At 38.8% G+C, this 17,272-nt stretch overlaps 1 protein-coding gene across 3 annotated transcripts; it reads right to left on the reverse strand.

Annotated features, from left to right (window-relative positions):
* Positions 1-6,737: 6,737 nt before the first annotated feature.
* On the reverse strand, positions 6,738-16,057 carry LOC105058967 (dihydroorotate dehydrogenase (quinone), mitochondrial; the record flags this gene model as incomplete). 3 transcript variants are annotated; one of them, XR_012137429.1, is given in 11 exon segments in its annotated part: positions 6,738-7,080; positions 7,205-7,428; positions 9,288-9,387; positions 9,474-9,511; positions 9,720-9,857; positions 10,853-10,882; positions 10,960-11,067; positions 11,194-11,274; positions 13,074-13,329; positions 13,502-13,825; positions 15,975-16,057. XR_012137429.1 is itself a non-coding variant. In XM_073249927.1 (10 exon segments), coding segments are annotated over 10 exon segments (1,185 nt in total), but the record flags the coding sequence as incomplete, so codon positions are not given.
* Positions 16,058-17,272: the final 1,215 nt, after the last annotated feature.

Below are 17,272 nucleotides of genomic sequence, written 5' to 3' on the forward strand. Positions count from 1 at the left end.
AAAAAATGTTAAAAAAAAAGAAGAGGACAGGATCCGTCGTAGATCAGGCACACCATTATTATCGTTTATTATTATTATTATTATTATTGTTATTGTCGTTGTTGTTTTGATTAGAGGGTTTATTAAGAATATATTTATTTTATTTTACTTTTGTGAGCTGGAACTGGCATACAAAAGATTGGGGACTTGGCAGATTGGCCCAAATTCCACATTTCTGTGCTAGTTTTACCGGCATGAACATGAGCATAAATAATGATTTCTTGTAAATTGTGATATTGCAATAACGTTATCCTTGATAATTAGTATTTACCAAGGATAATTGACAAGATAGGGGCAAGGTCAATACGTGATAGTCAAGGAACATCGTGTACCATCCGGGTCCCAAATCAAGTCTTTGTTCACACGTAGTATTAGACAGGTTTGTCGACGCCGAATTAATGTATCTGGACAAATTTGTATTCTAGAATTTTAAAAGACCAGGAGAGACTTCAAGTCGACAAGACCTGGCTCGAAGATCTTAACCTTTGTTCTACCATTTTCGCTTTGGTGATCTATTGATGGCCAAAAGAATGTTGATGATGTTTTCATAGCACCAATGCTGATCGATCAATTTATTTAATAAAGCATAGTTCAATTTCATATGCCACACTCTAAATATTTAATAAGAGCCCCTTGAACACATTTCTCAAGTTACATAGGCTGCCTAAGTCAGCAAGAGTTGGCTCCAAGACATCATCTTTGTTCCACCATTTTCGCTTTATTGACCTACTTAGGAGGATAAGAGTGTCTTATGATGCTTTCGTAGCAACAATGCTGATCCATTAATTTATGTAATAAAACACATTTCAATTTCATACACCCAACTCTGAATATTAAAAAATGTCCCTTGAATACATTTATCAAGATCTTTCAAAATCATATCTAGATAATTTCCATCATTATAACAGAAATTTCTTGAGCTTTCATTAGTGTTGAGATATACCGACCGATCCCTTTCACGCCGACTCACTGTTGGACCCGCTTGACCGGCGCCTGATTCTACCGACCGCACCGACCGACGACTGCCGACATCGTCCGACCGAATGTATGTCGGGCAGACCCTCTTCATTGCCGACTGACCGAACCACGGAGCTCGATGTTCGACTCCCGTAACGCGCCCGACTGACCGTCGTAGGGCCCCTAGATTTTCACCCGACATCCCACAATCCAATACCGACGTATGGTCGGTCGGCTCCCTCAAACGCCGTACGACTACTGAGGGCCGCCGTCCTGACAAAAGCATGCGGCATAGTCGCCCTGGGATATTGTCCTGCCAAGAACATAGATTAATCCTAGCGATGTAACAGACCCACGACGACTTGACAGTCCGCGGCGATTCTGACAGCCTCCGGCGATTTGACAACTCCTCCAATTATCTGCGCCATTAATGACAGCGCCACACCGCGTCCTACTATAAAACGGGGATGGCAACAGTGCTGGGGAGAGGTTCTTTCGAAGCCCTAGTCCTCTCTATCTCTCTCTCTCTCGTTGAGCTCCTTGATTCTTTTCTACTGTTGTCTAGTCTCCTCTCTGACTCGACCGTTGGAGGATCTCTGTCGGAGTCACCTCCGGTCAGTGCGGACTTTTTTTGCAGGCGCTCATTCCCGATGATCAGGCGACGAGGAGATTGGCCGCAACAATTAGTTACCTCAAGCCTCCCATCCACACTGAAATGCTATATATTTTGTAGTAACCAATAACTTAAAGACTCTTGCTTAATGAGTACACCATTTAGAAAAAGCAAATGACGGCAACCAATATGCTTTTCCTTACATGATCCCAAATGTGCTGGGAGAACCCACGGTTCAAACACAAACTTAATGAATGAATTGGAGTTCCCTCTCCTTTATTCCTTAACCAACCATATGTCTGTGCTCATAATTTATTAAAGCAAAGATCGCATTATATCCTCATGCTATTGTATTTGGCCACAGCACCGGGGTCGGGCGCGGCGCCCCCAGCCACTATAAAATAAAAGTGGGAGGAGCCTCCGGGCTCTTTTATGGAGGCCGGTGGCTCTTTTCCTCTCTTTACCAAAGAAAAGAGACCTGGGTAGGGTCAGAACTCGCGAGACCATGCGCCTCTTGCACGTTGGCATGTCATTTGTGCCGCTCTGCCTTGGGTTACAAGGTTGGTATATGAATTATTAACAAGAAGGCAATGGAAGCCATGGAGGCTTCAATTAATGGCACGCTTGGCATTGCCAGCCTCTCATTTTTTTTTTTGTGGCCCCAATGCCATCTTATAGTGGGCATGTTGTGCTGCTTTGTTTAGTTCTCTTGGCTCTTCCCTGATCCAAATTAGCATTACCTAGACAAGGAAAGGGTGCATGCTCACAGTTTTATTTTATTTTTATTTTTTTAAAGAATTATAATAGGAGAAGTCTTGAAAGAATCAAGGTGAAGGTGAGACTCTACGTTCTTCGTACCAACCTTGTAATGACTTTACCAATTCTACTGGTTGGCACTTTCACATGCTAACAAATTATAAATACAATCATTGGGCATCTTGACTATCTTCACTACTAACGCATCGATTCTAGTAACCACTTTAATCAAGAAAGTATGGTGCTAAAGCAATCAAAAGTATGATTGCATATTGTAAAGCAAAAATTTTCAATCTTGGCATTACGGCCGTTCATCTCTCTCTTCATGTGCACACATATATCTACTATTGAAAACCTTAAAAACATTTTAATGATTTAGATATTTTCATTAAAAATTTTTTTAGAGTGAAGTGCCGTGACATGGTAAGCCTAGACAAACAAAGCAACCGACTTTAATGTGATATGGCACATATAGGTGCACATTCTTCTTCAATATCCATGATATTTATCTGAATTTTTATCTTTTCTATGTTTAGTCGCATTCATTATGAGTTCTTCTGGCTTAGATTTTATTACATGCCTGTATTATTTTTGTATCTGGAGACTGTCGTATTTATATAGAGAAATACTTTATATCATCCACGATGATTAACTCATATGCGGAGCCGAATGCAGTATAAAAAAAAAATTTTTTTACTGACTTTGTGAGAGAGCCAATCACCACGAGCAGTGCATGTGGAGCTGCACTGCCCATGGTGCATAAAATATTTATCATTTATATATTATGATTTCAGCCACTGGTACAGAAGCGAGGTTGTGGACCGTTATAGGCATTGTTTGCATTGTTTTCAAATATTTCATAAGCAACAACACATTTTTTGATGACATACCGGCTGATATCTTAAAGCATATCATAATTTTACAGTTGACAATACTTTTAATGACATAACAAGCATTTCCAATACTAATTAAGGTCCTTGCGAGGTTAGGGGAGGTAGGGAAGAGAGAAGACGTTCCCTTGAGGACCAAAGGGAACGAAAGGATTTTTTTTTAAAAAAAAAGTTATTTATTTATTTTATAATATTGAATGGGAACGAGTGGAGTTGGAAAACATCCAGAAGCCACTTAGCAGCATGGTGATTAAATAAGTAATCTGATGAACCACTAAACTAAAAGAGGCAGGTATAGCCATGAACCTCTCCTCAAAGTCCACAGCTTTTATCATCCCAACACGAACTCTATAATCTCGGCTTAGCTTTCCACCATGAATGCAATGAAAAAGCCAGGGACTCCCATTACATTTTTACCTTTATGTTGCTTTCAACCACCATAAAATCCAATCCTTTCGGCGTAACACATTGTGCATCAAATAGTAAAAATCACGGACAGATACTCTAAAAAAAAAAAAAAAAATAGCAGAGACTTCTAATGATGACTCGTGATGATACAAACCTCCATCCCACCTGTTGCCTTCTAATTACTCAAGGGTTGGGATGGGAAGGAGTCTCCCATCCCAACCGTACCACCGACAAGCACTAACCGCACTAGAATGCTAATTACTCTAAGCACTTGTTGTTTAGCCTCTTGTGGATAAGGTGGTATGAGACCTTATGCGCACACGTGGAAAGGGTTCAATCTTGTTCAAATGCCCATGTTACAATACCACGGCAAATATGGACAAAGGGCCCCCTTAAAACACCACCAACTTTAGTGAATAATGTCGTTTAGGTTATTCACCAAACAACCAAACAACTTGTGTAAAAGGTTGTTACTTGTTAGGAGAATCTATCATTACATAAGCAAATGCATAGAGACAAGAGAGAGAGAGAGCATTCTGTCTTCTTCAACGGCATAAGATACCACAGTGGCTGATGACTCTTCCTAACTGTTACAATTTGGTTAAACTTATTAGATATTAGATGGCAGGGCACTTTTGCATTGTATAATGCCAATCTTTACATAAGAGTATGAGATAGGGACTGAGAAGAAAAAAGGTGTTAGTCAGGGAAGAATCAAAGCTGGGTTCATTATTCATTGAAGAATTATCAATGCAAAATTTCGCACAACGTTTCAAAGGAATGATTAAGCCTACGATTGTCCCAGTCAGCAACAAAAACCATGCAGAGACAACCCACAATATTATATTGCATAACCCACCAGCAGAACTAAAGAATATGTTAAAACCTTATGAAACTTGAAAACTTGCTACTTGATCCTGATCTTATTTTATCTTGCCAAGGCACAGCTAGTGAACAATAGCATACCCCAACCAAAAATGGACAATGGCATACAACAAGAAAACCATCAAAACCTTATAAAGAGAGCAAGCATTACATAACTTCGATGCCTACAAGAATCTTTAGGTGGAGAGATGCATGATGTTAGCATTATAATAAGAAGATTGTCGTCCAATATTTAAATAGCTGGTGACAACAAACAGTACGAAAGAATATTGTCTCAGAGCTTGTTGTAGGTATGTCTATCACCGACTCCTGTAGCCTCATATCAAGTTTGAGATTTTGTCTATAACATGAAGAAAATAAACAGTGTGACTGAAAGATCCAAGCAAAGATATTACCTCCAATAAGATCTTCGCTTGAATAACATTAGGATGGACCACATTCAGCTGCCTATCATCTCCAGTTCCACAACAAACCCATCTCCCAAAGACTTAAATACCATACTGCATTGAGCTTCCTACCTCTAACAGCAACAGTTCTAGTGAGAAATGGGAATTACAAACACTTGTAAGTCATTCAGACACATAGACATGCAGGTGTATAAAGATTGATGCATGCACAACTCAACCACCTCAATTTGGTAAGGCTATCCGCACAGACATCTATTATTTCAAAGTTACCGTAACTATATATGGGTCCATACATTAAACTATCAAGAAACACCTATATAGAATCTTTGCTCCAAGACCAGCCTTGTGTGGGTACCAAGAATAATTAATCTATATCTAGGCGTATGGTAAGTAGGGCTAGACAGAGATTCTTTCATGCAATATAGGAGAGAAAATATGGCCTGAGGTGTATGACCATTGAACATCCTAACTTGAAAATTTTGATTGCATGAACTGTAACTTAACTATAAATTTAGGGGAGATTTGGAGAGCATATAATCAAGAAGAACATCTGCAAGATGAAGGGAAGAGGTGCCTGAAGCTGATACATTCCTCTAATTTTTATCAAAGATTTTATAACTTCAGAATGGTTTCTTAATACTCAGGGTAAAATATGAACGTTCATATAGGAAAATATTGTAGAAATCAAGATGAATAGACGTAAAGTCTATATGGTATTTCACAAAATGATAATGATCAGAACGATAAGGTGTTTGTGATCAAATGAAGAAGAGCTCTCCAAATCAAGTACTTTCTTTGGATGCATTGATGGTTTCTTGGCAAATGATACGTGTGACCATGCCTGATATACTGGAACAGTTTTTAGTTTCTAATATCAATATAGCATCAATATTTGACAAGGCATAAGCTATATTGTCCTGAGAAGGTCTATGATTCATTCACCCTACAAGGTCAGGTAGAGAATGTATAGGCTGGACACTACACAGCCCCAATCTGTGTAGTTGGTTCTCCAGAGGGTTAAAATAGAACTCAAGAAATGAGCGCATACTTCTTACAACTGCATGTAAGTTCTCAACATGATGCACATGCATGCTGCATCACACACTGCTTGCTTTTCTATGATAACAGATACTGAAAAGGTTATACAACCGACTGCACTAAGGTGAAGACTGAAGGTTTTGGAGGTGGACTCAATGACGTATTTTGACCAATTTCTCACATAGAAATATATAATAGTTTATGCCAAAAAGGATACAGGATTCAAAACTTCCATAGAAATACAGGCACTTTTATGGCCAGTATCTCTAGTCAGAATTCTTACATGCGACAATCTACTGAAAATAATATATGGATTTCAAAATAGCTCATTCTATTTGAGTGTTATCAAGACAAACGACCCACTATCTGATCCATCATAAGTACACCAGCCATGGGGCCTGGTGCCAATTCTTCAGAATGATTTACAGGTTCCTGACCTGAAGTAGATGATTATATTCTCATAGTACTAAATATTTCTTAAATCTTTTCTAAAAACAGCATTGGCAAGTTCCTGTCTGAGATGATCACGGCTTTAAACCTCATGAGCGTAGATCAAAGAGGAAGGTAATACTTTAGTCTTTGGTCAACGTTATGCTGATTAAACCCCACTTTTCCAGATCAGCAGGGTTAGTTGAGCATAAAAGAACTGATTATATAGTATAGTAGAAATTTCTTCTTTTCTCAATGCAATTTCACTAAAAATCTTTCTCCAAGTTGAACAATAGATAGCACATTACTGGTAGATTAAACATAAAAATTTGGCCTTGTTATTACTTTAGCATTGAAATGATGTATCACACCAACAAGTGAACACCACAGTCAATGGAGCACCAAGGATAAATAAAATTGTAAAATCTGAAAGGCTTACAACACAGCTTACAAAAAGGTAAGGGGTAAAATAATGTCCATCCTTTTCCAACAACCAACAGCAAAATGAAAGAGAAGAAGGAAGCTAACAGGATTTTTATTTTGAGAAATTGAAAAAGTCCATCTCCAAAAACCGCTTGAATTTATATATTTTTGAGTAACAAAAAAATCCTAAAATGTCAAATCACTTCTCGGTTTCTAGAATACCTCAGGAAGCCACCTGTATCAACCGAAACTTCGTAGCCAATATAAAGATGAGAGGGCAGACAAAGGCAGCAAAAGTTGCATATAATTTAAAATCCCATGATGAAATCCGCTCAATGTTAAGAGAAAACTAGCCGCACCTTTTGAATTCTCATGTGGGGTAAATTGGTATATTTTCATAGATGAGCTGGTCCAACTTGCTCAAGGAAATCAAATGACTGAAAAGCAACTTGCCATCGGCACAAAGCATTTTAGAGCCATCCAGCGCCTCCTGGGAATTATGGAAGTTTCATCTGCAATCCGCACCTACTGCTTCCTGGACAGATTTAAAACCATCCCTCTCTAAGCACTCTGCTAGCTCAGACTTGAGAAAAAGGGGAAAAAAAGTATCAGCATCTTGTTTTGTAAATATTCAATAGCTTCTTAAATATCATAAAATTAACACAAAAGCATATCTTGAATGAAGATTGAACACCTAATATATCCAGACTTCCCAGTTTGATACATTTAACATGAAAAGACAACATTAGCTCAGGTTAAATGAAAGTCCAGTCTAGACCACTAAGATATAGCAGACCCGGACAAGAAGCAAGACAATTGAACTGAAGCAAAAATAGATAAATAAATAAATAAATTCAATTTTTAGAGTTTCCTTTCATGCTAGCATATAAAAAGTACTGCTAGCAGGACTTTAATCTACTAGTTCTATCACTGGGAGAGGCTCGGATTCCGAATCTGGATGGTGCAGTTCCACCATATCTCAAAAATAGAATAGAATAAAATAAAATAAAATCTAGGACTCAACTTTGCAGGGTATTAACTTTTACAGGATTGAAAAGTAGTCAACTTGACGAATCAAAGATCCCCTAAAACAAGTCACCAGTATGGACAGATCTTGCATATGACAAGTATTATGCTCTATATTTTTTGATATGAGACCGTTTAGGACCAAGTTGATTTGTGTCATACCATATCGGTCGATCCAGATTATCATGAGGCCACTATTTCAAGTTCACGTAAATAAGTTTATCGGAGTCTGGCATGGGATTTTTTTTAGCTACTAATATTTTAATTAAATTCCTTGCCTCAAAAAAAAAGAGAGAGAGAGAGAGAGAGGAAAAAAAAAGAGAAAAATACATACAAATTACCTTTAAAAGTTTGAGCAATTCCATTTACTTAGAAATTTAAAACTCAAATTCCATTTACTTAGAAATTTAAAACTCAAAGTAATTCTCCCGATCTGGACATTGCTACTGGTTTGCTTCAAAGTGGTCTCTAACATATCATTTGGAGAGATTCTACTTGAGGACAGCTTTTCATCATATCATAACAAAGTTTTTAGTAGTAAAATGAACCCAAAATATTTTGCCTGCAGAAGTGTTTTGCATATCCATATGTATCAGATATTTCTGATATTGAAACCATAATCTAGTTGAGCTCTGATATTATTATTGAAAATACAACAAACTCAAAGGCCTATGATCTATAATATATATAATTTCTGCACTCAATTAGCATCACATTTGTGAACATAATTAACAGATGGTCATCCTTTCCATAAAGAAACAAGTTGGCATTATCAGCATCTTAGATTGCACTCCTCAAATTAATGCAAACAGGTGAGACCCCCACATAATTAACAAAGTGGGCAAAGCACTTGCTAGAATTGAACATCTACCAATTGAAGTAGTTAACAGAAGCAAATTTTAAGAGCTGTAACATCCCAATTTCAACTTTCAAAAAGTTAGAAGGCGCTACCCAGGTTTAGAACATTATAAACATTCTGACCACTATCAATCTACAAGAAAATAAGTCTTCAGATTGTGCAAGAACAACACATGCAAATAAATTTTACAAGGAAAATAGCTAGAGTCGATATTGATGGTTATTTAACACTTGATCTTCACAGGAGAATGGCTGAAGCAGAATAAGAGGATACATATTAGTAAGATTATGCAGCAGATGCAGAGGAATGAAGTCAGAAAGCAATTATGTATACAAGGAAGCACATTATAGAGGATTATTTCTTGAACATTGGAAGTAGCTTATTTATATTCCCTTAAAAGTACAAATATTTAAGAAAAAGAACAATCTATTCTGACCATTCATGAAATGATCATTACTATGGTTAAGAAAAGATCAGATTGAGCTTTTACGGCCTTTTTGCGTACACTAAAAGCATTACTTCAAAATGTCACAAAATAAAATTGTTCCAATGGATACCTTTATCTGGGGAATGAGTGCTGGTCCACCATAGGCAAAGGCTGTGTAAAGCTGAACAAGTGTTGCTCCAGCTCGAATCTTTTTATATGCATCTTCACCACTGTATTCAGTAACATTTAATTAGTTAATGCATTTCTGTCTAACAAGCATCCAGCAACATCAGTACTAACTATAATGTTCTAATACCTGCTAACACCACCACAGCCTATAAGCGGAATTTTTCCCTGCAAATGTAAGTACTCCAAAGTCAAATTACAATAACAAATTATTGTGAACAAAAAAAATAAGCAATGATCAGGGGGTGGGAAACATCATTCTAGAGAACAGGAAAAAAAATCACGAACATGAAAGGATGTTGTTTGAAGAAAACAAAAGGGAGTGCAGGACCAAAGATTTATATGCAGTTCAGTAAAAAGCAATGAAGATTAATACCCGAGTAAGAATATACATCTCCTTGAGAATGTTGGTGGACAGATCAAAGAGAGGCTTCCCGCTTAAGCCACCAGATTCTCCAGCTAATGGGTGTCTACTTACAGGATCTGGTCTTGAAACAGTTGTATTTGATATGATCTGAGGAAGCATTGTTTACCATGACGCATAAAAAATTCAAATGCAGCCATTACATTTATCCAGAATAGCAAAACATAGGAATGGCTAGTTTCAGGATAAACAAAGGATTGGCATAATTTAAATTTGTGATAATTTTGATTCCCATACATGTATGACATTTATTGTTTGCATAACTATGGGAATGTACAAAATTTCCAAAGCTGTATAAAATGACAAGGGAATAACAAGATACATGAGGTCAGTAACCACATACATGTTTAAGGTGACCAGATACGCATGGATTCCATTATACATGATGGCTAAGGTTCAAATCTAGGGGTAAACCTTCATAAATCCACTCATATTCCTTGAACCATGCAAGAGCAATGAACAGCAAAAGTTGCATTTAGAGCTTAGGGTGCATGACTAGCAACTTTTCACCTTCTATTTAAGCAAAGTTCCTTGCATTCTCAAAATCATTTGAAAAGTTCAACAACTATGAAAAGAGTGCTTCCTTGAAATCCATTATCTGAGTTTCAAAAACGTTTCGCTCATAAGATATTTGGGTCATGATGCAACCTGCTACATCTTGCCAGTATCATACCATTCTGATGAGAGAATGGCACCTGGGACACCGGTTTTCTAATTGACCAGGATTACCTAACCACCCTGGTTGGCACCAGCTGGGAAGGACCAGCACAGTTGCATCCTGACACTTTGGATGGCCTAGTGCCCTGGGACAATTTTTAAATTATTTTTGTTTCTTCATTCTTGCTGTTCATGGTCGTTTCAGTCTGTCCCGATGCCATACCAACCTGGGACTAAAGCAGGATGGATAACAATATCAGGACTTCAATCCTTGTGCAAAACACTGCAATTAATCCTCCCCCACCCAAAACAACAACCCACCCAAAAAGTAAAATGCCTGCACATATGAGGACAAAAAGATTTATTGAGAAGCATTAACTCGAAGTAGCAAAGCAAAGGCTCAAAGATAACATAGCGGGGAAACCTACCAACCCATCCAAGCGGAGAGCGAGAGCAACCTAGAAAAGCATCAAAGAAGATTATGAGATCGTAGGAAAGTATAAGAGATGGAAAAAAAAATAATCTGAGTATATACCGCTGCAATATCATCAAGGTCCTGTTTAGACAAGTCAGGTGCAATTTTCACTAGCAACGGTGGTGGACCCTCCTCTGCCCATTGCATTTCATCACGAGCAGCTTGCACCTATGTGTCAATCGCAGAAGTCAAAAGAATCAATTGCCCGGCATCTGAAGTACACTAAACTATCACACTGAAATAAAATAGTAACAGGGAGGAGAACAGCCATTTAAAAAACTCCAAGTTATAAACCTTTTTAACAAGATCTTTCAGTTGTTTTCTCCCCTGAAGTTTGCGAAGCCCAGGAGTGTTTGGTGAAGAGACATTTATGACCTGAAACATGATATGATTTGAAATACAATAAAATCCATCCTTGATATTCAAAGCATAATTGAAAAAACTAGTTTGAAAATTAGATATCATATTCCATAACGAGTCAGATGTCATAAGCAGATTACTCAAAACAATATGGAATATTTAACTGGTAACTTATACAAGATAGAAATGCAAAATAACTGAAAATTTTCACTCAAGAACAGCTTATGCCTAATAATATGGTTTGTGTCGTTCAGTGACTGCCGTGTCGCTTTTTCCTATAAATATGAGGTTAGCTTTACCTTATGAATCAAATATAAATGGTCATTGAAATCATTCTTTTACCTAAGAGAACAAAGCAAATGCAGTATATAACATTTCAACATTTATAGCTAGCACCAATATTATGATGTAATGTTAGGTCAAATCAGGAGCACAGTTTGTTGATGAGCTTACTTGACTCCCACCCGGGCACCAACTCAAACTTTACATGGGCATGAATTAATGCTCCAGTCGTACTCTACCATTGAAAGAGATGATAAGGCTCATTCAACTAATGGAATGTAAGAGCGCAGAACATGATAGCGTATTGCTCCTTTTTCAAAAGACTATTAGATATAAAAGCAGCACTGGAGTAGTGCCAGCAAAGATGAAATAACACAGGAAATTCTAATGCCATATTTCTACAACTACGAATTTCAGGTATAAAGTGCCACCAGTTTGGAAGCAGCTTTTGATTTTTTTCCCCATTTACAGACATGGTAAGTAATAAACTATACATATTACTTCATCAGATCTGCTTAAGAACATGAATGGACACTTTAACTGAACTTGAAAGTATTTGTGTTTTGTGGAAGGTGTGCAGACCAAAGGAGGCTACAAAAATAAACTGCAGGTAACACAAGTAAAGGGAGCAGATTCAAACCTCCAATAGGCTAGAACCCCTTATAACATGAGTCACATGACAACAGCCCCCACAAGCAAAAGAGAAAGGAAGGCAACTTATAGTGCAAAAAAGTCGTACAAATGTGGAATGACATCCTCAACAATCCAAGCCATTGCCATAAGCATCATGCAGCCAAAACTCTCATGACCAAGGTTTGCAAACTTGGACCACCCCACCTGGTATGACACGTACCATAACATACCATGCCTACCAAGACTAACTATGCCTTCTACATTGAGTGTTGTTGCCAAAGTATGTACCATACCCAATAGTCACTATGGGGTGTACCAGTTGGGCACCAACCAGTTCAAGGTCCAGTACCAAGATTGCAAACCTTGCTCATGGCACTGCAGAATATTGATAGGAATTAAATGCAATGCAGTCAGAAAGCAGGCCAGCCAATAAAAAAAATAAAAAGTACATAGTATTCTGGCATGTCTCACTACAATATTTTTTACTTCCTTCAAAAACACATCCATACATGCATAACCAAAAGCCTTGGCATCGTATTCTGGCCAGCCGAGGTTTTCATGTTGCTACAATTATAAGAGAAGTGCAGTTATAATCTGCTGTTTGGTTGCAGATGTAACAAGTCAATGGAACTCTATGTTATTTAGGTGCAGTAACTGCCTCATTGAAGCACATATATCATGCAATTCAAGCATTCTTATTGCAGCCTTATTTGCTGCAACTCATCTTATGGTCATTTTGGCCATAAAGATGACTTTACCAGCACTTACAACCAACCAAACGAACCAGTTGGTGATGAATTTCTGACATCCTATGCATGAGAGGAAATGGCATATAGCTACATATCTAAAGGTCATTAACCTTGCATCATGATATTAGAAGCAGATTTTTGATGAGATACCAAGTAGTCAGCATACTGAGATAAAGTATGGACTCCTTGAACATAGTCAGCAGCTGCATCTTCACTTGTCTTGTTCTTGCCGAGATTAACGCCCAAAATGCCAGGACCTGCCTTTCCTCCCTGCTTTACTTCATCACCTGACGAAGATAAGGAGCTCGAAGTTTCTTCCATCTTCCTCTTACCATGCTGGGCACCAAGACGCTTTGCAACCACCACAATACCTTCGCTATTGAACCCGCATCGATTAATTATAGCACTGCCAGTAATGTTAAGCACCTCAATGATTAATGGAATATAAATATGAATTCGAAGATCAAATACCGACAAATACTTGATATTCACACTTCAATATCATAAAACTGTCTAATGGAATGAGTTTAATGGTCAATAAATACTTTAAGAAACTCAGTTGCAACATACATGCTTACCCCTCCTGTCGCAATCTGAAGATACGAGGCTTAGGATTTCCCTCCTGGGGAATAGGGGTAACAGAGCCAACTTCGACAAAGCCAAAGCCTAGACCTAGTAAGCCTTCAACTGCCTCAGCATTTTTATCAAAACCAGCAGCAAGACCAATGGGATTTGTAAATTTTCTCCCCCAGACCTCCAACCCCAGTATTGCTGGGTCAGGTCTTTTTTCCCTAGGAACAAGACCATGAGAAGCAGCAGAAACTGCCAAGCGATGAGCAACCTCTGGATCTAGCAATGCAAAGAATGGGTTCAAAAATTTTGTAGCCTTAAACAACCACCCACTGCAAGATTAGAAGTAAAGAATCATAAATCAGATAAACAGAGAATTACCTAATATATACACAGATACTTCAGGTATGAACAATAACTGCAGCAAAAGAAGCTTTGCAACACATGCATGCAGAAAGTAAATATATCATCTATCATGTACAAATAACTCTCCAATGCCTCAGCTGTAGGAAAGTAGTGCATGAACATTTCTTAAGAGCATGCAATATCTAAAGAACACCAAGAAAGACATAAGCATCTATATCTTGCAAGAGAATCATGGATCTGGAAACTTCCAGCATAATCTAGGTTCTTTTTGATAGCACTTCCTAACCATGGAACCTAAGCAAGGCAGGCTTATGTTGGAGGACCGCAAGCACAGTGAGAAGATTTTGTATCAGCCTTTTCTCTGCTAGAATAATGATAAGACCAAGTGCTTGCATGTATAACGCTATGCCAGCAACTTATGTGGCCCATCTGCAGCTTGGCTGCTGCTGGATTTAGTAACTGCATATATGAAATGCAGTTAGGGAATGCATCTGCATATGCAGCTAGAAAATATACACCACTTTAAAACACCATGAACAAAAATATCTAAGGTAACATAAATGGAAATTCTGATAAAAGATAGGAAAAGACTAGTAGTTTGGACATTATGGCAAAGGTTTTAAAAAAAAACTTGTAGTGTTACCAGGCAAGACCTCTAAAACAGAATTGATTTAGTTGCAAGGTAGAGAACTAGCAGTTGGGATATGACTGAATGCATGATCCTTTTGTTTGGAATTCCAAAATGAAAGTGAAACAGTTTAGTTCAGCTTGATGCTAAGTAGTTTTAGAATTTCACAGAAACTAACTTATAGGGCTAAGTTTTCTTGTATACATGGGTTATTGATGATAAAGTTTTGCCATTTCTTCATTTGTTCGGTGTCAAGAAGCATTTTCTTTCAATTCAAAATAGATTTTGAAGTTCTAAAAAGATTTACAATGAGATTTAGATGGAAAGCCAAATTATTAATTTAGTCTTCCCTATCCTAGAGTTGAAACCATATTGACATTTGTATTAACATATGCTAGGTTTCCATCAAAAGAGAACAATGATACAGTACACACCAAACACAAGTTCAAAAGAGGATATTTATGTCAAAACCACCAAAACAATATATTCAACAGAATTGAAATTTAAAATGTTGTCATCTTCCTACTTATTCTATTTATGGACTTTTTTCTTCCTTATTTTAATGGATGTTCTTTTGTTGTTTTCATAATACTCAAGCAAAACTAACAAAATTAGAGCTACCAAAACTAAAACTAGTTCAGTTGTTACACAGAACTGAAACCATCACCAAGTTTTTGACCCTTGCTTTGATGGTTTTGGTTATATCAGAGAGCTCATTAGTCACTAACTCAACATCAACTTGGTTCCTCCATCAAATATACACACAAGTGCATATGCATGTGCATTGATTCAAACAAAGGATATATAAAGATAGAGTTGCTGACTTAAATCAATCATTCACAAAGATTTAAAGTCAAGCCAGTTAGTTAAGTGAAGGACTTATGCAGTCAATTAGACGTGTGCACGCGCGCACACTCTTTCTCTCTCTCTTACACATACACATACACAAACACAAAAAGAAATATGTGGCATATCAAACAGTGCTAGATAGGTTGTGAGTAAGTTTGCTTTTTGAAATGCCTGTTTAGCTTTCAAAAAAAGAAAAAAGAAAAAGAAATTAAATGACAGTTCGTGTCCAAACTTTGTGAGACAAATCCTATATGAACACTTGGAGCAGGAGAGACAAAATGCAGAGCTTAAAGCCAAATACAAAGGTAAGAATTTCACCACAAATATAGAGAAACCCACAATTCTACAAGTTCCAATCCTATAATTCACAAGCCTCACTAACAGATAAGCGTTAAATAGAGGTCAATGAAGGTTTTAACATAGAACTGTTTATATTCTTAATCATAATATACTACACATCACTGAGAAGCTGGTTCAGTGCCGACTAACTATTATGGCTATTTATTCACTCTGACGTTTCGAGTAAATAAATACCCATAATAGTTTTCAAGTGCTATATAATACATACTGCCAAACTAAATGAAGCAGCAAGCTACCAATAGAGCATCATGCATAAATTCTAAGAAATTAATATGTACCAAAAAGTCGCTTCATCTGCCGTACTCACGTAAGCTCCTCCAGCTATTGCTAGCCCTATCATGGTCCCAGTTAATAACCTTCCCTACAAAACAATATTAGCATATAGCCAGTATTAACAGAAATACACAACAAACAAAAAAAAAAAAAAGATCGGTACGCTTTATAATTTTTTTTTAAAAAAAATACAAAATTGTTAAATGAGTCGTGATCAAACACCGAGGCCGGACGTGCAACGCAAATATGAATCCAAGAATCGGAAAATGAAAACAAAAAAATAGCATTTGTTTCCAGTTGTTGGGATATACCAACGGACGACCCCAACGGACGACTCCGACGGACGATCCGACGGACGACCCCGACCGACCCCGACGGACGACCCCGACCGACGACTCCAACGGACGACCCCGACGGACGACCGATGGACGACTCTGACGGACGACCCCGATCGACGACTCCGACGGACGACCCCGACCGACGACCGACTCCGACGGACGACTCCGACGGACGACCCCGACGGACGACTCCGACGGACGACCCCGACCGACCCCGATGGACGACTCTGACGGACGACTCCGACGGACGACCCCCGACGGACGACTCCGACGGACGACCCCGACCGACGACCCCGACAGACGGCTGCCGACAATATCCGACCGAAGGTGTGTCGGCCGAACCGACCCATGCTGTTCCCGACCGACCGAGCGGTCGAACCCATATTACCGACTCACTGTCGGGGGTGGCAGCCGACGTCCGACTTAAGCAAGACACCAGACCAGCCGACGGTGCCTCCGGATCATCACCCGACGTCCCGGCAGCCGAATACCGACGTATGATCGGCCAGCCCTCCCAAATGCCGTACGACCACTATGGGCTGCTATCCTATCAAGGACGTGCTGTGTGACCGTCCTAGAACATTGTCCTGCCAAGGACATGGGTTGATTCTGACAACCCGCGGCGATTTGACAGTCCACGGCGACTCTGACAGCCTCCGACGATTTGACAACTCCTCCCATTGTCTGCGCCATTAATGACGGCGCCATGCCGCGCTCTACTATAAAACGGAGAAGGCAACAGTGCTGGAGGAGGTCCTTCGAAACTTTTGGGTTTACTCCCTCTCTCTCTCTCACCCTCTCTCGTTGAGTTCTTTAATTCTAGTCTATTGTTGCCTAGTCTCCTCTCTGACTTGACCGTCGGAGGATCCCCGCCGGAGCCACCTCCGGTCAGTGCGACTTCTTTTGCAGACGCTCGTTCCCGGCGACCAGACGACGAGGGGATTGGCCGCAACAGATTTGGCGCG

The sequence above is a fragment of the Elaeis guineensis genome, chromosome 16 (genome assembly GCF_000442705.2).
Source record: "Elaeis guineensis isolate ETL-2024a chromosome 16, EG11, whole genome shotgun sequence".
Lineage (NCBI taxonomy): Eukaryota > Viridiplantae > Streptophyta > Magnoliopsida > Arecales > Arecaceae > Elaeis > Elaeis guineensis.